The sequence below is a fragment of the Harmonia axyridis genome, chromosome 3 (assembly GCF_914767665.1).
Source record: "Harmonia axyridis chromosome 3, icHarAxyr1.1, whole genome shotgun sequence".
NCBI classification, from domain to species: Eukaryota; Metazoa; Arthropoda; class Insecta; order Coleoptera; family Coccinellidae; genus Harmonia; species Harmonia axyridis.
The window spans coordinates 37149451-37171751 of NC_059503.1; the positions used below are offsets into that span (position 1 = coordinate 37149451).

General features: G+C 33.2%; 2 protein-coding genes across 2 annotated transcripts; one reads left to right on the forward strand and one right to left on the reverse strand.

The window, feature by feature from the left end:
- Positions 1–1325: 1325 nt before the first annotated feature.
- On the reverse strand, positions 1326–14723 carry LOC123676500. The gene is made up of 2 exons (XM_045612405.1): positions 14360–14723; positions 1326–1507 (listed from the first exon to the last, which is right to left on the reverse strand). Exons 1-2 carry the CDS (start codon positions 14488–14490, stop codon positions 1342–1344), a joined length of 297 nt encoding a protein of 98 aa, XP_045468361.1. The 5' UTR covers positions 14491–14723; the 3' UTR covers positions 1326–1341.
- Positions 14724–15178: 455 nt separating this feature from the next.
- Positions 15179–22080, forward strand: LOC123676499 (hatching enzyme 1.2-like). Its single transcript, XM_045612404.1, has 5 exons — positions 15179–15440; positions 16150–16318; positions 18992–19233; positions 20688–20821; positions 21855–22080. Exons 1-5 carry the CDS (start codon positions 15218–15220, stop codon positions 22056–22058), a joined length of 972 nt encoding a protein of 323 aa, XP_045468360.1. The 5' UTR covers positions 15179–15217; the 3' UTR covers positions 22059–22080.
- Positions 22081–22301: the final 221 nt, after the last annotated feature.

Sequence of the window (22301 nt, forward strand, 5' to 3'; positions counted from 1 at the left end):
TCAAGCCAAGTTGCTTGAAATTTTAACCCAACTACTTGACTTGAGAATCAAGCTCATGACAAATCACATACTTGAGTTGAATTGAGATATTTATTGCTTGACTAGATATCAAGTTACTTGATATCACTTGATCTAAGACAAAATAATCATCTTTAAAGGATAACTACAGTGAGTTTGACATTGATATCCTTATTTTATTCAAGAAATCTCCAGTAATTCGATCAAATGAAATGGTTTAGTGTTATGAAATGGACAAATTCCTGCCTGAAATAAGTGCTGTGGAATATATTTTAGAATGGTAGAAGTGGCGTGAATACGTTTTTCCAAAAATGGCCAAAGATTTTTTATCAACGCCAGAAGCTTCAGCTCTTGTTGAAAGGCAATTTTCTACTGCTCTAATTGTTACAAAAACCCGCAAAAAAATCCATAAGACGCCTCATGTGTCTAGATCCTGAATGGAAAATGATGTAATCAAATTGTGCTTCGAAGTTTCTCGAAGAAACTATTTTTTTAGATTTCATATTTTGTTATACAGGGTGAGTCTTTGGTTGAAGTGTAAGTTCAATTCCAATAACTTGATAATGTAACTGTTATACTTTGCAGAGGGCTACAAATATTAAAAAAACAGGCTATAATTGCGACAACTGGTATTAGTGAAAAAGAGGTTTTTATGGGCATATAGTTTATACACTAACGTTCAGGAGACAATATCTTGTCATAAAAGAAAAAGATTCAAATCGAACTAGTAGTTTTGAAGAAATTGTATCTTTAAATTCTGCCTAATTTTTGTTTGTTTATTGTTTGATCGTCCAAATCGCCACATTCAATGTTTTGTGAAACCTTCCAAAAAGGCATCCGTCTAGAAGCGGCCTACTTTGAAAGTGATATTTTAGTATCGTGAAGTATTCGTGAATGAAAAAGACAATAATAATTTGTATTATTCATTCAAATTTATAGTTTTGAATAAATAATACAAATTGTAATCTTCATTTGCGAATTCCCAGTACTTTTATGACGTAATAGTAGGTATACCTAGGCATCTCTAGTATTTTGAAGTGACATGAATATTTTTAGAGAATACCTACCTCTGTATACTGAACTGTGGATAATTGTAGATAGCCCTAACATAGAAAAATAAACTTTTCAGGCTCTGTATAGTCATGTTAAGGTTTTTGAGTAAAAAAAATATCTTGAATATCTATGGTAAACCTATGAAACATGTATATCCATGTTCCAATGAAGTATTTTTACGCAGTTTCTGTCATCGATCAGAATGTCAATAAAAATTCTTACTGAAATGAGAGGAATAAAAAAAACAAAAGTGCTTTCAATATTATCATTTTAATAGTCATAATCATCCTCTCGTTCGAACAAACCAAGCCCTCCGTCACCGTAGTCATAGTCATCAACACCAGGAGGTAGAAAGGCACCATTAAGGGCTTCAGATATTTCTTCGCCAAAACCTATTCTTGTAGCTATGCCGTAAACTAATCGCATGACGGCCAATCTGAAAAAAATAAAATAAATGAATTATATGGATGTGCTACAAGTCGGTTTGTATTTTTTTATATCGACTCTTTTTTTCTTATACCTCATAAAAAAAAAATCACTGTGAATTTTTTTTATACATAACGAAATAATAAATTCACAGTAAATCAATTTGAATTTCGATCAATAGATTTTTATTATCATAGCAGAATATTTACATTTATAAGAACAAATTTTATTTAAATGAATGAAATTTTTAAATTTTAAAGCGGTTTATAATTTCACCCAAACTCTGATTTTCCAGCCCAAAGTGACAATTGATATAATTTTTTCTGATCGATATTTATCATTTTTCTTTTAAGATACTTTGATTCGATTGAGATGGAAATCTGCAGATGTTAGATAATCATTTTAAGCTTTATGTAAATTTCATGTCGACAGCTTGATAAGAAACATTGAGAATTTAAGAAGAATATCGAAACAAAATTCACCCAATATTTCCATGATCACAAAACTACAGAGTTATGATTTTGGGTGTCGTTATGAAATTACAATATCGAGTTCAGGGCCGGCATTAGGGGTGAAAGAGTGAAGGGACCATTTCAGGCGCCTCTATTCAGGGGCCAAAATTATTCGCGCCGGTCCTGATCAAGTTTGGTGAAAAATTGGAACCATAGAAAATTCAAGACGATATTAAAAAAGAAAAACTTTATATTTCCCTGCCTACTGATCCGATCTAGATGAGATTTTGAATATACAGGGTGTTTCCTAAACATGCGGCAAAAATTCAGGGGGTTGTTCCTTGGACTATTCTAAGAATATTTTGTCCTTTGATGATTTTTGAAAAACCTATTTGTTTCGAAGATATAGGGGAAACAAAATTTCAGATAATAACATTTTATTATGAAAAATTACATGAAAATTCAACTCAACCTACAAGAACTGTTGAAAATGACCACCTCTAGCCAGCATACAAGCATCCAATCTTCTCCTCATTGACTGCCGAACCCTTTCAAAAACACCAGGATCATTTCTTATTAAGTTACACCCATCAATGATCCGATTTCGCAAGTCTTCCACATTTTCTACTGGAGTGGTATAAACTAATGATTTTAGATGGCCCCATAGGAAATAATCTAAGGGGTTTTGGCCGTTTTTAGTAATTGGAATGTTGTTAAACAAATTTAAAAATAAATTGTACCTACTTAGTAAACACAGTGCGGTACGCATTTTTATTTAAACTATTATTAATTTTAAGAATATGAAAAATGTTGTTCGCCCTGTATCTTCGAAACAAAGAGGTTTTTCAAAAATCATCCAAGGACAAAACATGCTTAAAATAGTCCAAGGAACAACCCCCTGAATTTTTGCCGCATGTTTAGGAAACACCCTGTATATTCATGAATATTTCCCTCCTGTCGAAAATTCTATGTATATGGAGAACAATTATCGAAAATTACTGCGATAATTGCATTGTAGGAAGCGAAACAGCACTGCGATAATTGTTCTGTTCATAGATGCATAGTTTCTATGCATCTTACACAGTTCGAATCAATGGCAATTCCATTCTACATCAGTTTGCAAGTGATGTAACAGTTTATTCGGGAAATATTCCCCCGAATTACACTCGTGCATCAAAATCACCGGATAATTTCGCATTCCAGCGTGTTTTCTTTGAAAAACTGCATTTGGTCATTTTCATTTTGGAGAAAGAGCCCTCCACCTTCGGTGTCGGGCTCTTTCTCCAAAAATGAAAATGAGCTCATGCAGTTTTTATGACAACACGCTGTCATGCAAAATTATCGGTAATTGTGATGCACTTGTGCAATTACTTACGATAATGATTTCAGGTAAAATCTCGGGTTGATAACGTCATCAGAACCATAGAAAATGCAGAAAAAAATCGACAATGAAATTATATGAATACTGAAATTATTTCAGTAATAATATTTCCGAATGATTGAAGATTTTGCGAGTAAATATGAAATTACAAATTTTAAGTTTTATGCGAATTTCTTGTTGGTCACGTTGCAGCAGAATATCGAAAAAAACATGAGAGAAGCACTGACGTGAATTCAGGAGCTTTTGAGTGCTCGTTAATTCATTCGCCAATTGCGCCTTTGGATACGACTATGCATATATTATGTTTTCGGTTGAGGTCTACAAGGGCGCATGATTTACGAACGCTCAAAAGCTCCTGACTACACGTCAGTGCTATCCTAATTTTTTTTAATAAGACATATTCTTTGGTATAGAAAAATATTATGACTCATATTGTTAAATTTCCCCAGATTATGAAGTTTTGTGTTCAAAAAATTGAATTTAGTTGTAAGATAACGGTTTGAAGATTCATGCGAAGGATCGTGAAGAAATTGCATCATACGAATTCGAACAAGTGTACAGGGTGGGCAAATTTCGATGTTTTAGCACTACAACTTTTAAACCAGATGAGATAGACGGAATCTGATACCCCATTCTCGGTCTCTTTTTCTGAAAAACTAACAAGGGTAGTATTCATTTTTGGCCACCTTCTTTTGTTTTCGAGGTATAAGCGAAAATTGAAAAAAAGGCGATATCGAAAAACATTTTTATCTCCGCTAATACTGATGATAGAGCTCTGAAATTAAAACATTATACAGGCACTTTTTTACGTAGAATCCAGTGGCGTGCTCGACTTTCCAAAAGGGTTTTTAATTACGAAGCTATGACCCAAAGTTATGTTTTTTCAAATAGGAACACTAGATTTTTATGCCATTTTCTGAAAGCTTAATTTTTCCTGATTTCAAAAAAATATATAACATCGTATCTAAGTATATATAAAACCGCTTGCACATATACGTCAAACTTTAAACGTAAAATCACAGCCCAAACGGGACCATCTAGAGCAAAAATGACAAGAATAAGACCCCCCTCAAAATCGTCTGGAGATCCCGGGAAAAATCCCAAACCTTCGATTCTCCCCGCGGTTTTCGAGTATACGGGGTGTTTCGGATCATTTTGACATTTCAAGTCCCATATTTCTGTGGTATCTGTGGACAATTTGACTGTCAGTGTCATGTTAATAATAAATATTCCATTTCGATATATAAAAAGTTCTTGAAAAAGTTTGCAGTTTCCAAAATTGTTATTCAATATTTAAATAAATGCCGACAGATAAAATGCAAAGTTTTCGGCGAATCGAAAATTCGATAGATATTTGTCAAAATTTGGAAATGAACATTGATATCATCGAATGCATTTTCCTCAGTTCAGGTTTGTTTTAAGTGTTTGTATCATTCAATTGGATATGAATGTTACTTTATTTCAGGAATTTTTCGTTTATTTTCCACAAACTATAAAACTACATTCTCTTTCGTGAGAATTTGAATCTATTGCGACAGAAGATGGAACTACAAAAGAGAACAGAAGCTTCATCTGGATCATGTATTAAACAGATAGAAAAACTCCTTATAGATAATTCACAATTGGCTTTATTACTGGAAAAAGAGCCAAGTTAGTCAGATGACATTCAAAAATTTCCATGTGTTTTTGGAATATCTAAAATATACACTTTTACGACTGAAGAGTGCAAAAATATAAGTTACCTATCAGTTTTTGAAGAATTTGAGTGCAGTGCTGTTGAATTTATAATGAAGAAATCAAATCTTTGTGAAATCTTTCATACGAATAATTTCAACCATATATACCCTGTTATATTATCATAATATTATTTGTCGTTCAACTGAAACCTTGGAAATTAAGAGACTCTCAAACTTATAACCTGATTTCTCAAAAAGGTTCTACCTAGATATTAAATTTGCTTATGAGGTAACATAAGCCATGGGTATTCGAAAGGCAAGTCTATTCATTCTGTCTCTTTTCAGGTTGTTCATTTATAGCTATACTATATACATATATAAAATCAGTTCAAATTTTTCACTTGAATTACTAGTCAAAATGTTACAACAGAAATAAAATTTGAAGGATCATTCAGTATATGAAGAATTTTGACATGGCAGTTACTTTCGAAATTGGTATAAATTTTCCAGCAATTCAATGTAGGTATAAAATACTTTATACTTGCATCTTGAAATGAATTTTGCACTTTTTCAGTGTTCAATAATGAGATAATTATTAAATTGACTCAAGAGATTAACAGAGTATGCTTTATCAGGATTAGTTAATACTGCTAAAGACGTTAATAAACCTATTAATTTCTTATATGGTTCATCATTACAACTCTCTTTTGTTGAATCAAATTTCAATTAAGTTTTCAAAGGAGTTCTCATATGTTTACAATTAGACATGCTGAATTATTGCAATACATACTTGAAGAATATAAACAATTACTATACTACCTTTTTCATAATTTCTAGTGATATTCATCCCTAAACATTTTTAGCTTTCCCTGAATTCTTTATGATGAAATTATCACTTAAATTTTCTATCAGATATATTCATTCAGAATTAACATTTGTTAAAACAAAAAAGTCAACCACGTACAATGCAACAACAGTTAGCAAGTTATTTTTTGATTTTATGTGAATACAATGCTCAATTGTTGATCTTTTTTAACTAATATCTGTCAAAATTTCATTTACTATATATATTTCCCTGTTCAATTTACTTCTGAGTGAAACCCAGAGCTACAAGCTTGCTCTATAACGTAACGAACCATCACGATTAAGCTTTAATTCAGCTGTCCTCCACTGAATCAGAATTATCTAGTGAAATTTCTATATCATCTCTTATCTATGATAACTACATCTCGACTGGTATTAATGAAATTGTTACCTGTATCCCTTTGATCATTCACCAGAACCCACAAAAATCATTTTTGTCCATATACCTTCAAGAAATATGGAACAGAAAAGTATGCAAAATTCATCGATACAATTTTCAGATTCTAAAAACGCCTTAGTTCTTCAGGAATGTCCAATTGGTCTTTCAATATTATAAATTATGGAAAATAACCTACTATTAACCAAATTTTTAGATTTCAAAAGGTGTCCTTCCTTGTATTTCTTAATAAATTATGAAATAGAAGAATAATTTGTTGCTCAACTGAAAAAAGTATTGATGAACCTCGGAAATGAGGGACTTCTAATAACCTGATTTCTCAAAGATGTTACTGATATGATTACGATTGCTTGTAAGGCAACATTAGCCATGGGTTTTTGAAAGGTAGATCTATTCATTCTGCCCCTTTTTAGTTTATTATAGCTATACTGAATATTCCTAAAACAAAATTTCACTGTAGGTCTTTTCATAGATCTTATCGAATGATTATGTAAATTCAATATTTGTCAAAACTGAAAATAAACATTGAATGCAGTTTCTTTTTCAGGTAGTATTTCTATTGACTGATAATAACTCTCACATTTTGATTATGCATTTTTCCCAAATTTTTCAAAGAAGAAAGGAATTGCCATTTCTAGAGAAATGAGAATTTCAGATTTCAAAATGTCTAATTACTACTTCAAATATATATATGTACATACACCCTATATAATTGTTGATCAAATATTGTGTATTTCTTTACAAATTAGTTAATAATTTGAAGCTTTAATCTCAATTTTCAGACTTGAATTGGTCCAACATCTCTAGATACTTCTAATTGATATTCGACAAATAAATATCCTGTATAATTATTCATCCAAACGAAAATAATCCATCTTCTGAAAAGAAAAACAATGTTTACTATATAGAATTAATTTTAATAATGATTCAAAAGTGATGAAATTTTGCAGACTTACTTATTTTGGATCTTAGATCACGAATCTCCTTTCATAAATTCCTTAATCCAGCTAGTTTTTTTTTTTATTTGGGAAATTGGCCTAATGAAGGTGAGGTTATCCACATTAATAGCTAGTTTTCTTGTATTTTATTAACTGATTCTCGTAAGAAATGATTAATTAATCACATTTCAAGCTTTCCCTGAAATAAAAATGCCTTTTTTTCGTCAAAATCGATGGTTTTATCCATTGTTTATATATGGCGGCGGCCATCATGTTTAATACGTAAAGTCTGTCAGATGCAGCGTTGCCAGGTCGACAAGCCTAAAATATCGTACCGCGTGTTTAAAATCATCGTATTTTATCGTACATATTATCGTATCCCACTGATTTTTATCGTACACATTCGAAATAAAGGAAATTTTTGCGAGAATATGACAATTTGTGGAAAAGGATGAAAAAACAAGCAATGTATCGATTAAGTAATATATTTTTTATTTAGACAAAACGGTTAATGAATAATTAATTAATTATCAGACAAGATCAGAGAACCTGTATTTTCCTATTCACAGATTGTCGGTATTTTCACTTTATTCAGAATACACCTTATTCTAATGTCTCTTATGGTTAAATTTTACTTTATGAATAGGATAGATAGTAGAGATGCGTACAGATTCGAAAATAAAACAAGAAATTTTTTAAGGAAATCGTGAAAGAATGGATCGAATTTTACTTATAACATCGTGAAAATTGTTTCTGTTATTTTTGTGTTTTTTTTTTTTTTAAATTACTCATTTTCATACAAGTTCTTTTCCCAAATAACTTAGAATATTGCAAAAAACATGCAATCGTCGACAAAGATGTAAAGGAAACCGAATAAACAATACCCAAATACAAAATTCTTTGAATATGGGTGTTCGAGGTACTAGATACGTTTCGAAATTGAATCTGAAATACTAATGAAAAATACGTTTTTCGGAAATAATTCAAGGATCCTATTATTTAATGATACCTATACATAAACTTAGGGTTGAAGTTTGTAAGTACGATTTCAAGTAACAAATTTATTTTGATAATTATATTTGACTTCAATAGTCTTTCTGAATTAAAATTAATGAATTTATTTAACATGCATTGTCATGTATTTCTTTTTCATATTAATTCAATTAAATATCTCTAGTGTGCTTTTTTGCAGATACGCCCTTTTCAATTGAAATAGCAGTATATTTTTTATGGTCTTTGTTATGTGCTTTCAACAATTGAACATTTGCTCCCATATCCACATATTATAAAATAATATGAATCTAAATACTTGAATTGATTAGAAATACGAAGAAATATCTTCGTAAAAATTCTCTATGAAATAAGGGTCATCAAAAAAACGATTTTGTTGTGTGAAATGAATATATTCAAATCTGAAATATTCAGCCACTCAAATATGTCAATGAAATACCTGTTACAAACAATTTTTTTTCACTAAATAGAATACCAAATATGAGATAATGGTATATTTTCAACTGAAGTTTGAACACCATCTGTTTTTAATGAGGCACCTACCCTTCGGATATTCCATGATTCTTTGTATTTATTTTCAACCGACAGCCAGAAAAGAAATTTTATGATTTTATTATGTTTAAGTAGGTTCGTTCTTCTAGATCCACGTAGAACGTAGAACCCCAATGAACTATGAATTGATTCATCGGAACATTCTAAAGTCTAGACTTTCCCAACCGTTTCGGTTAGATTTTTTAAAACTACTAAAATCTACCAAATGATTTCTTCCTACTAAAAACTTCATGAAAATGCGAAAAATCTACTAAAAAAGAAAATTTCTACTAAATCTGGCCATACTCAGTTTCATTATATTTTTAGTATCTATAGAAATTTCAACTCAAATGATAGGTACACTGAAATGATCGTACAAAACGCTATTATCGTACATGCGGTATCGTACATAGTACCGATCAGCAAATTATCGTACAAAACGATAATTATCGTACGAACGGCAACGCTGGTCAGATGCGAAATAATCTGCAACGTTGCCTGTATGCCAGATCTTCTTGATGGGATCGGTTTTTTACTTGGTGGAAATTCATATTAATAGATTGTTTGAGATTATGACGTATTATAAAACTGTATGGAAACTCATAATTTTCGCACAGCTATTCGAGCAGAAAATTCGGCAAGTTTATTTTCGAAATGAATAAATGGTAGTTCATATGGTGTTATTCTGGTTTTTTCGATATTGACATCGAATTCAGTATAGTCCTCCTGAACATATACAGGGACATTGATGATGACGAGGACGCTGTGATTACAAGGTTTTCAAGGGGTTCACAGACCAAATTAGATTTTGTGTTATACTTGCCAATTGTCTTCTTTTTTTTTCATATGAAACAATAGATTTACTATTTTTTTTTTTAATTTCTACCTGAATGGCTAAAACCGTGATAAGTAAATAAATATATTATAATATAACAAATACATAAGCGTACACCTTTTTTTACCGAAATTTGAGGCTTTATTGTAAAACACTGGTTATACATTTATGATTCGAAATATTGCCCATCGCTGGTCACTATACTTTCTCACATCTTTCGGGCAGCGTACGAATTGAAAAAACTGGTCATCTTTTGAAGCGATCCACGAATCGATCCAAGTTTTTAATTCTTCATAAGATAGGAAGTGCTGGTCAGCCAGGCTGTGTGCTATTGATCGAAACAAGTGATAATCCGAGGAAGCAACGTCTGGAGAATACGTCAGGTGGGGTAGGAATTCCCATTTCAACTCTTTCAAGTATATCTTGACTTTCGCAACATGGAGTCGAGCATTGTCATGCAATAGAATCCATTCATCTACTCTCTCGTCGTATTGCGGCGGTTTGTCTCTCAATGCTCGACACAAACGCATTGATTGCGTTCGATAACGATCGTCTGTGATCGTTTCAGTCTGTTTTAACAACTCATAATACACTACACCGAGCTGGCCCCACCAAATACTGAGCATGACCTTAGAACCGAGAATATTCGGTTTAGCCGTCGACGTGGAAGCATGGCCGGGATATCCACATGATCTTATGTGCTTGGGACTATCGTAATGAACCCGTTTTTCGTCTCCAGTCCCAATCCGATGCAGAAATTCCTTCCGTCTTTGCCTCGAAAGCAGCTGTTCACAAACAAACAAACTCCGTTCAAACACCTCCCGGCTTCAACTCGTACGGCACCCACTTTTCTTGTTTCTGAATCATTCCTATGACTTTCAGGCGTTTTGAAATGGCTTGTAGGCTTAATGATCCTGTCAATTATTGTTGCGTTTGAAATGTGTCTTGATCAAGTATTGCCTCCAATTCTGCATCTTCAAAAACCTTCTCTCTTCCACCGCGATGCTGGTCTTCGACATCAAAATCACCATTCTTGAAGCGTTGAAACCACTCTCGGCACGTTCTTTCACTAATAGCGGCCTCACCATAGGTATTTGAGAGCATTCGATGAGCCTCAGCCGCAGATTTATTCATATATCAGTAGAAAATTAAAACCTCCCTCAAATGACGAGAATTTGACTCGTAAGCTGACATGGATAATCGTGAATTACTTTATGATGCAGACACAAATCGACTAACATGTCGATGGCGTTATGTTCACAAATAACTAAACTTATTGTATGACATCTACGATATATTTATTTCGACTATCACTTACCGTTACAGCCAGCTATTGCCCAACGGCAGGAGCAAAGTTGTAGGCCTAAATCTAATATTTCGGAATATGACATTGTTCAGCTAAAATATTTTCGAAGTTCAGGCGCTTCCGGTTATATAAGAATTAAAAAAATTTTTTTTTCATTTTATGTCTCAGATATTATCGAGATTTCCATTCTCAATTACTCTTTGCTAAAATTATTGTGTTAGTCCTCATAGTTTTCAAAATATCAAGGAAAAACCGTAAAAAAGAGAGAATTTCCTTAGTCACAATTACCTGAATTATTTTTACTGTGAATATCCTATGCCTATGTCAATTCACTTTCTCAAACTAAAATGATGTTGGAACATCGTGCATATCTTGAATTTGAGAAATATCATCACAGGGTGCCAAAAATTGTAAACAAAATTTGATCATAACTTTCGATTTTCAAATCAGAACCCTATTTTTTTGTGATTTCGCTGGATTCTACGGTAAAAAATAAGGGTAGTGTCCAAACGTGATTATGCTCTCAAATTCAATAATTCAAGAGTTATTTGAGATTTTATGAATTTATGTTATACGTAGGGTCAATTTTATTCGATCTGTTTCCAGACAGACTAGCAATAATACTCTATGACCATAGAAATTTAAATATCTAATTACTTTACATGTGACAGGTATTTTCATTATCAAAGCTTCACTAATTTGATTTCACGAATTGTATTTCCGATATTCAAATGACAAAATTCTGGATATACTTTTCTCTAATTATGTGGCAAATCAGTTCTTTCCGGCACATTTTGTGGAACAAAATAGACTGGAACGGATTTATCTATTATTTGTCAAATTTGTGATACAGAAAACTGTTCTACCAACCAACATTTTTCAATGCAAAAATCACTAATAGATATTTATGGAAATTTCCGTCAATTTCAATAAAAAGGCAGTGAATTCGGGAACATAATGTTTAAAACTCGTACAGAAGGCTCATTCTACCACTCGGTCATTTTGAACTCTTGGAAGAATAACAATAAGTTCTGCACTTGTATTATAAATATCTTATTCCATATTCACGATGAATGCATTAGAATTATTGGTAGAACTCATCAAATTTTAAATCAGAAATTTCCTCATCTTCTTGAAAGGATGTTGCATACTTCATGAATATCCATTATACTGGATGGAGTACCTACCTAGAAGAAAAAAACCTCTACCTACCAAATGAAATAAAATCATGCAGGACTCCTGTGTGCCAATTCTATTGATATGAAAAAGCGGTAGAATACATTTTATGAATTCAGGAAAAAATCAGCGTGGTGATGAAAAGGGAGTAACAGAAAGTTTGAAACATCCTTCCGAATTATCTTCTCGTCAATTGGTGATAAATGTGGATATTTCTGATTGAATGCTCGACAAGTTCTCGAAACAATTCTGTTACATTCACCGTGGATATGGAATAGATCCAGAATTTCATTATTTGAATAACGGGGATTCATATCGTCAAATTATAATCTACTAGATTCAATAATGAGTACACCTGTCACTTTGAAATAATTGAATATTTGAAACGCACTCTAAAAACAGATTGAATGAAATTGACCCTACGTATAACATAAATTCATAAAATCTGGAATAACTCTTGAATTATTGAATTTGAGAGCATAATCATGTTTGAACACTACCCTTATTTTTACCGTAGAATTCAACGAAATCACAAAAAAATAGGGTTCTGATTTGAAAATCGAAAGTTATGATCAAATTTTGTTCACAATTTTTGGCACAATATTTGAAACACCCTGTGATGATATTTTTCAAATTCAAGATATGCACGATATTCCAACATCATTCTAGTTTGTGAAAGTGAATTGAGTATACGCATAGGATATTCACAGTGAAAATAATTCACGTGATAGTGACTATGGAAATTCTCTCTTTTTTACGGTTTTTTCTTAATATTTTGAAAACTATGAGAACTAACGCAATAATATTAGCAGACAGTAATTGAAAATAGAAATCAAATATTTTCATGTGAGCAAGGGCGAAATGGTGTGTTCTAGGAAAGAAGTCATATAGAATTCTACCCTAGAATCAGCATAGGATACCGAGTGAATCGTCTAAAATCAGCTAACAATACAAGGTTTCCGAAAAAAATCTTTCATTTCCTAGAGGGATACCCAGTGAAGGATCTACCGGCATAGTGACGGGGTCCAAGGGGCGGAGCCCCTTCGGCGAGCAGAGCGAGTGATTCGTATTAAAATAAATAACAGGAAATGGTCAAAAACCTTTTTTCACTTAAGAGTCTCAATATTTCTATGGTTTCAACTGTTGATGAGCACAGAAAAATTGAGCTTTCTATAACCGTAAATCTGATTATTTCTATGCTTTTCACTTATTTCTACAAAATTCGAATCTATATTTATTTTATACAAATAATTTCGAAAAGATAAACGAACTTGGAAAAAGTTTCCTTGGTAGCTTGAACACAGTTTCAAATATTCATCTATTGGAATATCAAGAAGAGGTATCGATTGTGCATTGTGCAATTGTTGTCATTATTAAGTTAAATATTATTTCTTGTTTGTCCCTTCGTAATTAAATTGTTGAGTTCAATCATATATGCATTGTTTCATATGCTGTTTAAAATGGATTGGTACTTGTGCGTATTGATTATGGACACCTATGTGAATAATCTCCTGATACATGCATCTCAATACAACTCTTTCGATTGAAAAATTCGATCTTGTGGTTTCTCCGTTATTTCCAAATCAATTTTTAGATAAAAAATTTGTAAAACATATCTAGATTTGAATTTTGTAGAAATAAATGAAAAGCATAGAAATAATCAGATTGACGGAAGGACACTGCTCTTGTTATAGAAAGCTCAATTTTTCTGTGTTCATCAACAGTTGAAACCATAGAAATATTGAGACTCTTAGATGAAAAAAGGTTTTTGACCATTTTCTATTATTTATATTGATACAAACTATACGATGTTATTAATTTTTGAAATCAGGAAAAATTGAGCTTTCAAAAAATGGCGCAGAAACCTAGTGTTCCTATTTGAAAAAACATAACTTTGGGTCATAGCTTCGTAATTAAAAACCACATTTGAAAAGTCGAGCACGCCACTGGATTCTACGTAAAAAAGTGTAAAAAAGTATAATGTTTTAATTTCAGAGCTCTATCTACAGTATTAGTGGAGATATAAATGTTTTTCGATATCGCCATTTTTCCAATTTTCGCTTATAACTCGAAAACAAAAGTTGGTCAAAAATGAATACTACTCTTGTTAGTTTCTCAGAAAAAGAGACCGAAAATGGGGTATCAGATTTTGTCTATCTCCTCTGGTTTAAAAGTTGTAGTGCTAAAACATCGAAATTTGCCCACCCTGTACAAGCGTGGAAAACAAATGGCTTTATCAGAGCTTTCTTCATTTGTTAGGCATTCAGTTCTGGCCAGTCTTCAGATGAGTCTTACCTTATGAAATTAATAGGATTAGTTTCTTTCTCCCTCAAAATCATACTTTTCTTCACTTTCTTCTTTGCCACACATAACTCCATCAAAACACACAAAGTTACGATATAAAATAACACTCGCGTGAACTCCATGCTAATGAAATCAACACCAACAGTTTACTATTCTGCGAAATTCTTTGAATTCACCTGATTACCTAGTATATGTTTGGTATAATGTATAATGTAAGTATACCGTTAGTGATTCAAACGACGCACATCATGAATATCTTCAAAGTAAACAATTCAAAGTGATCAATTTGATGTCTTCGTTGCTTGAGAACAATTTGAAACCATGTTCGCATGGTATCGATTTATATGAACTATTTTTTTTCAATTTGGACAGCAAAAGAAAAAGTCTATCTGAGTTTGTTGATTCAGAATTGGAGTCATGCTTTGTCCAAGAATTTTTTTTCCGGATGGCCATAAGGAGTTGTATGGAATTCCAATCGTATTAACAGTTAGGTTCAAGTGGGTTACTATTTCCCATTCACATCCTCTGAAGAAATAAATATACAGGGTGTTTCTAGTTCTATAAGGTTTACTTTTTTTTGAGTCAAGGTCGATTAAAATTAACTAGATACCTAAAACATAAATCTTACTATTCATCCTTAATGAATAATGTAAAGACAACACGATAAGTACGACAGATCCGATAAAACTACTACTTAATTCATGTTACTTGAAAAGAGCCGAAATGTTTATATTTTTTTTATCATAAATGTATTCCTAGAACGCTCCAATTCGTAAAAAAAACTAAACTATATAAATAGCACATCAACTTCTATTATTTGTGTTAGAAGTAGTTTATCAAGTTTCCAACATGTTAGTCCCTTGTTTTTTGTTACTTCTTTTCAGTTGTCTGTCGTTTAATTGCTCTCCATTGTCAGAAGGGATGGGAGAAACAATCGTTGACAATACAATCGACTCTGCTCAAGCCTCGAGGCCTACTTACAACTTTCCAGACGAAGAGTCCGGGAAAAACGTCGAAAAATGGGAAGAAAACTCTGGTGTTAATCCCGAAGAAATGGGAAATTATTTAGAAGGTGATTCTATTTTATTTTATACTTGGATACTATTAGTGAATGAAAAATTAACTATTAGGAGAAAACTCTTTTTTTAAATTCATACATCAGATTCAAGATCAATTATTTCGAAGAAATTTTGTTTTCTCAATAAAAAAAAAAGGAAATATACACATTTCATAAAAGTGAAATTTGTTCATCAGTTGTGAAATAGAAACGAATGTTCATGAAAATATTTTTGAAGGTCGTATCATTTGGAGGTTAGGGATTTTTTTGTGGAAAGAGCAAGTAAAGAAGCTAATGTCAAAAAAACAGTATTAATGAAAAAAAACAAAATTGTGTTTCAATAAAAAGATCTGAAATATAGAATTATTCAACGATATAATCTGAAGAGGAATATAGAACTTTCCAAGCTTTTTTTCTCATTGTCCTCATATGTTTCCTCAAGAAAAGTAAAATACATAACATTGAGATGAAAGTTCACTTAATTCTGTTTCCACACAAGCTCACTTTATTTCTTAACTGAGTTATCGAATTCCAGCAAAAATTATAGATACGATCTGACAGAAATCCACTTGTCGGCTGTGAAATAACGGTTTGAATGCGAAATTCAATGTAATAATCAAATGAATACGAATTTTGAGGAGCACTCAACAGCTCCTAATTTCACCACAGAGCTCTTGATACCTCATTATTGCATAGTGGAAACTGATTTTCTTTTTTGTTTTAGGTGATATAATGTTACCACCTCATTCCTTAACAAGGAATGGACTAAGCGATCAGTCCTTAAGATGGAAAAACGGAGTGATACCTTATGTGATACAAGGTTATTTCTCAAATAATGCCCTGAATTTAATTAAAAAAGCCATCGGCATATACCACAAGTATACATGTATAAGGTGAGGCTTAGAAATAATAGGGAGGTCATTTTCAATGAAAATTACTCTTACTTTTGCTACTGGACAAAAAAATTATTATAAATCGAATTATCTGAGAAATCGGAATGTTTCATTTCTATATCGCGCTCAAATGTGGTATTCTGCATCCAAGTCTTCTTCTATCGCCACATGTAATTCCCAATTTATATCCATAGTAATTCTACTTGAGCAAATTCGAAACGATCCCTGTGCATTTCTATTCGATTCATACCATCTCTATTCGATTTGAAGTTACATAATAGGGCTGAATATAATCCAATTCTTCAGAAGAATTTACCTGTAAATTGTTCATGATAATCATTCAACGTATTCAACTAAAAGGAGATTATTATTATTTATTCATTGTATAGACAGGAACGAAACCATGTATCTGCTCGTTCTTGACGATTATTGTAACCATTATCAGCACTTCGGCGCCCAAAGTTTAATTTCCAATGCAAAATTCAAAGCATTTTTATTCATCATGAGAATTAGAAACCACACAAAAAATGTGTTTATAAACTGTAACCAAATACATGAGGTTGGAATTTTGCTTGAGTATAGGATACTTATGCCATATAGCGACAAAAAATTCTAAACATTGTTCCAGCTGGCTAATTAAATGATTAATTTTGGGTATTTCTTTCAAAGATTCAAATTTGAATTTGAATCTAACGGGCTTTTCGAACCTGAAGGTCCCACTTGGTATCGATATTGCGAGACTTCGTTCTAGTTTGTCGATCTCTCTAGGGAAGGACTGTTGAATAGTACAAAATGTATGACATTCTTGTCTGCACGCTGGAGAACATTCGTCGAGGAAACTCCACGTATGTAAAAAAAACATCTACATGTTCAGTGACTTTGAAATGCCTCTCTGATGTTAAGGTCAACTTCTATACATATATAAGTCGGTTTAGAACGTCTTTCGACGTTGTCCGACGCCTAATCGCCACTTTTCTCTGTCTCTACAATCTTCGCTGTTCAAGTGTCTTTCACTCATGGACTTATTCACTGTCTTCTGCCATTCTTGTTTGGGACGTCCCCTTTTCCTTCTTGCAGCGGGTTGCCATTCCAGAATTTGTCTAGGCAATCTTGTTTCAGGCATGCGTTGTATATGTCCATACCATATAAGTTGTTTTGATTCTATTTCATCTGTTATGCTGCCTTCAATACCCATCCGCTGTTTTATAACATAATTTCTTATATGATCTTTCCTTGAAATACATAAAGACCTCCTCATCGCATCCATTTCGACCACTTCTACTCTCTCTCTCTCTATATCTTTTCGTGATTCGCCATGTTTCTGCCCCGTATAATAAGGTGCTCCTTACCATTGTGTCATATATTCTAAATTTCTGTTTTTTTCCTATTTCCTTACTCCAAAATATCCCATTCAGGCAACCAATGATCTTCTTTGCCTGAACAATACGTTTATCGATCTCTTTCGTATCCGTTCCGGTCTCGTCGAACGTCAACTTCTACCTAGAAATGTGCCTGAAATGTTCAGGTAAATGCATAAGCTAAGCAGTAGGTTCGATCAGTTCAGCTGATTCGGTCCCGAACTAGTGCTTGCTGTCCATCTGTCTTCCAGGAGCTTCACAATTAGATGGCTTGATTTCAAATTTTTCTCTATATGGTGCAGAAAATATGATCTCAGGCATTCGAGGTTTCTCATTAGCAGGCCATTAAGTTTGAGATTAAAAACTCCTGACCATTGAGAGCAAAACGACTGATTCTGAGACTAACTGATCACTTGATAATTAAACATTTAAATTCAATAGAATCAACTGGTTGCTCCTTGTTCCGGCGGTGTAGAGGCACAGATGAAACTTCCTAATATAATCTGTTTGCCTCAGAAAACCCAACAGCCACTATTGTTGAGGTTGAGATCCCTCCTTAGTCCTTGTATGATCGTTTTTCCAGTCGGTGTGTCTTCCGATTTGAGTCTCTCTAATTTTAGGCAAGATCAATGGGCCATAAGTCCTCAATTCAGGATTGGCGCCTCTATAAAAGAAAACAAATTAATAGATTCATTTATAGATATAATAGATTATACTTTTTTGAGAATGAATATAATGTATATTGATGTTTGCCTTTAACAATTATAAATCAGATTCTCGATCTAGTAGAGATCTGTGCAGTATAGTTACCATTTTTGTACCCAATATAATTTCTGGTTCAAAGAAGAACTCTGGAAAGCGGAGTACTAGTCTTATACAGGGCGAGTCTGACTTGTACATATATTTCAACCAAAGACTCCTGAGGTCGAAAGAAACACTTTCTTCCTTTACAATTTATTCCGATTCGATTTTTTTTCTCACTTAGTATAGCGGGCATTCTGGAGTTGACCGGACATTGATGGAATTTTATGTTCGTAAAAGATCCATCACATCAATAAAAAACTATATTCCGAACATTCGATTGCATTCCATTTGCGAGATTTAACTAAAAATTACATTTTTTTTACGGATTTTCAACATCCTGTATCTTTTCAACAGAGCCGAATCGGATAAAATGAAAATCAACCTCAGGAATCTTCGGTTGAAATATATGTAAAAGTCAAATACTCACCCTGTATATTCAATTTTGAAATTTTATCATGTCAAAAATACAAACTGAAATTTATAGCTTATTTTCAATCGTGTTCATGTACAGATTCGTCGAAAAAAAAAGTACAGACGTTGACTACATCGCTATCACAAGTGGGAACTCTGGATGTTGGTCCAACATTGGCAGGATTACGGGCAAACAAGAAGTAAATCTCCAGACACCGGCTTGCACCACGAAAGTGGGAACAATTTTACATGAATTGATGCATGCGTGCGGATTCTATCACGAGCAAAATCGCCCTGATAGAGACAACTATGTCACCATTGGCTTTGGCAATATAAAACCAGGTATGTTCTTTTGAAAATTTCTGAATAAATATAAGGTGTACAACTTTGCATTCGCCGTTTTGCAATAGATGACTGTAGCTGTAAGTGATAGTCGAAATAAATAGATCGTAGATGTCATACAATAGGCCTATCAAAATATTAGTCCCTTTGGGTCTGAATCATAAAGTTATCAAATATGTAAGCTTACGAGCCAAATACTCGTCATTAGCGAGAGGTTTCAATTTTCTGCCGTGAGGAAGCAGCCTAATAAAGACAGTTATTATTATTATTATTATTATATGAAGAAATTTGAGGCTGAGGCTGATCGAATGCTTTCAAATACCTATTGTGAGGCCGCTATCAGTGAAAGAACGTGCCGAGAGTGGTTTCAACGCTTCAAGAACGGTGATTTTGACGTCAAAGACCAGCGGTGAAAGAGACAAGGTTTTCGAAGATGCAGAATTGGAGGCATTATTGATCAAGACTCGTGTCAAACGCAACAAGAATTGGCAGGATCATTGGGAGTGGCGCAACAAGCCATTTCAAAAAGCCTGTTATTCATGGGAATGATTCAGAAACAAGGAAAATGGCTGCCGTATGAGAGATGTTGAACGGCGTTTGTTTGTTTGTGAACAGCTGCTTGTAAGTCAAAGACGGACTGGAGACGAAAAATAGGTTCATTACAATAATCCCAAGCGCAGAAAATTATGGGGGTATATCTGCCATGCTTCCACATCGACGGCTAAACCGAATATTCACGGTCCCTAGGTCATGCTCAGTATTTGGCGGGATCAGCTCGGCGTAGTGTATTATGAGTTGTTGAAACTGACTGAAACAATCACAGGCAATCGTTATCGAACGTAATTAATGCGTTTGAGCTGAGCATTGAAGGACAAACGGGGGCAACACAACGATAGACATGATAAAGTGATTTTACAGCATGACAATGTTAGACCCCATGTTGCGAAAGTGGTAAAGACATACCTACTTGGAAAGTACTTGCTCCCTCGGACTATTACTTGTTTCGATCAATGATACACGGCCTGGCAGACTTCCGGTCTTATTAAGAAGTTAAAATTGGATCGATTCGTAGATCGCTTCAAAAGTTGACCAGTTTTTTCAACGCGGGATTCGTACGCTGCCCGAAAGATGGGTCTTTCAGTTTTTTACAAAAAGCCTCGAATTTCGAAAAAAACGGCAGAAGCCAAGATGTACGCCTATGTTGTTAACCTCTGATGATATGGTTTTCATTATTTGAGACCAATATCTCATAGTTCGAAAATGCAATTTTCAAGTTTCAAGGAAGAACAGAATAAGTTCAACATCTATCAGGAGTTTTTTTACTTAGGCATAAGGACAGTAATCAGTATTTAATTAGGAATATAAAACCATATCATATATAAATTAATGCATAAGTGTTCATCATCATTAACTTTGAACAATTAGTTAGTTGATCGGTATTAATTCTTTTATAGGCCATGACTCCAACTTCAAAAAGGCTTCAGCAGAAACAACCAATGATTTCGGAGTTACCTATGATTACAGATCTGTCATGCACTATTCCGAACATGCATTCTCGAGGAATGGAAAACCTACAATAGTACCAAAGGTGAAAAATAGTTTTTATAATGGTTAATTACTTTCTTTATATTTCAAAAAATTTTGAAATGCATATCATATAACCATGTTAGTTCTCAAATCTGAAGACCACTGAATACAAACTCTAATATAACTGAAAGGATTTATAGAAAATTTTGCTCAAACTCAACAGATTTGATCAAACATATTCTTCAATCCCAAATTTTCACTTTGGAGCACTCCTTTTAGTAGTGAGAAGACAAAAAAGATACCAAATACCGACCTTTCTTTTTGGAATATAGCTATTTACGAATTTAACTCGGTTAAAGAATTAACTTAGTGGTAACAGTTATTTGAAATATTCAGCTTCTAAACCAAAACGCTTCTGTTTAAGAACAAATGTTAATTTCATTATTTCAATACATTCTAATAACATGTTTGCGGAATATACTTTTTTCAGTTATTGTATTCTATTTATATAGATATAAGTCATATGAGTTAGATGCCAAGGAAATAAAGAGCTATGGTAGTGCTTATAAAGCTCAAAACGTTATTGCCAATGATGATAATGGTTGATGTAAAAAATCAAGTGCTCATGGAACTTAGGAATATTCAGTTTTAATATCACAAGAGCGTAGACAAAATATTGTCTACGCTCGATGTATAATCGAATACGATTATACATCGATTCCCGAGACGTAATTCGCGAAACATTACGAGAGCGCAGCTCGAGTGGTGTTTCACTGAGCTTGACTTTTATTTTTTGGCGAACGTCCAAGAATGTTACTATGGCAGAAGGCGAAACACCAAGATTATACCACGTCGTCAAGGAGTATATTCACTTATCAATACGCCGTAACTATGGGAAGCTTACGGATTCTATTGGTTCATCAGAACATGAGTTGTATAATCTCACTTATTTGTCCTATATTATCATGCACCATTTATGATTAATGTGCGCGATTTTGTTTCTTTAGCGTTGTTATCAAAAATCTCTTTGGTTAATGCCATATGTTATCGAGATTGTCTTTAAATTGTCTCAAATGTTTACAATTTTTCCGTAGGAATCAGTAGCAGTAGGTAAAATGGGCCAAAGAGAAGGGTTCAGCAGGAAAGATCTGATAAAGCTGAATGCCATGTACAATTGCCCGGATATTCCTGCTGAATTTACCACCGTAGCACCTGAACAAGGAGGTGGTAATGCGAGTGGTGGAGGACCTGGTGAATTTTTATCGGCCATTTTCAGCTTATTAGATAAGAAAAAATAATGAAATATAATATGCAATGCTATTTAGTACTTACTTCATCCTCCTATTATTACCTTTATAGTTTTCAATTCATTGGGAAAATATCCAAAAAATGAATATAGGCAGGCATTTGAAAAATAGAAAAATCCACAGATGTGGTGTATCTAAGGAGCGCTTGTCATTGCTATGCCTAATAGCCGGGTTTGTCATATATCGTTACCAACGAGATAACTCAAAAAAGGGCATTTTGGATGATCGCAGCAT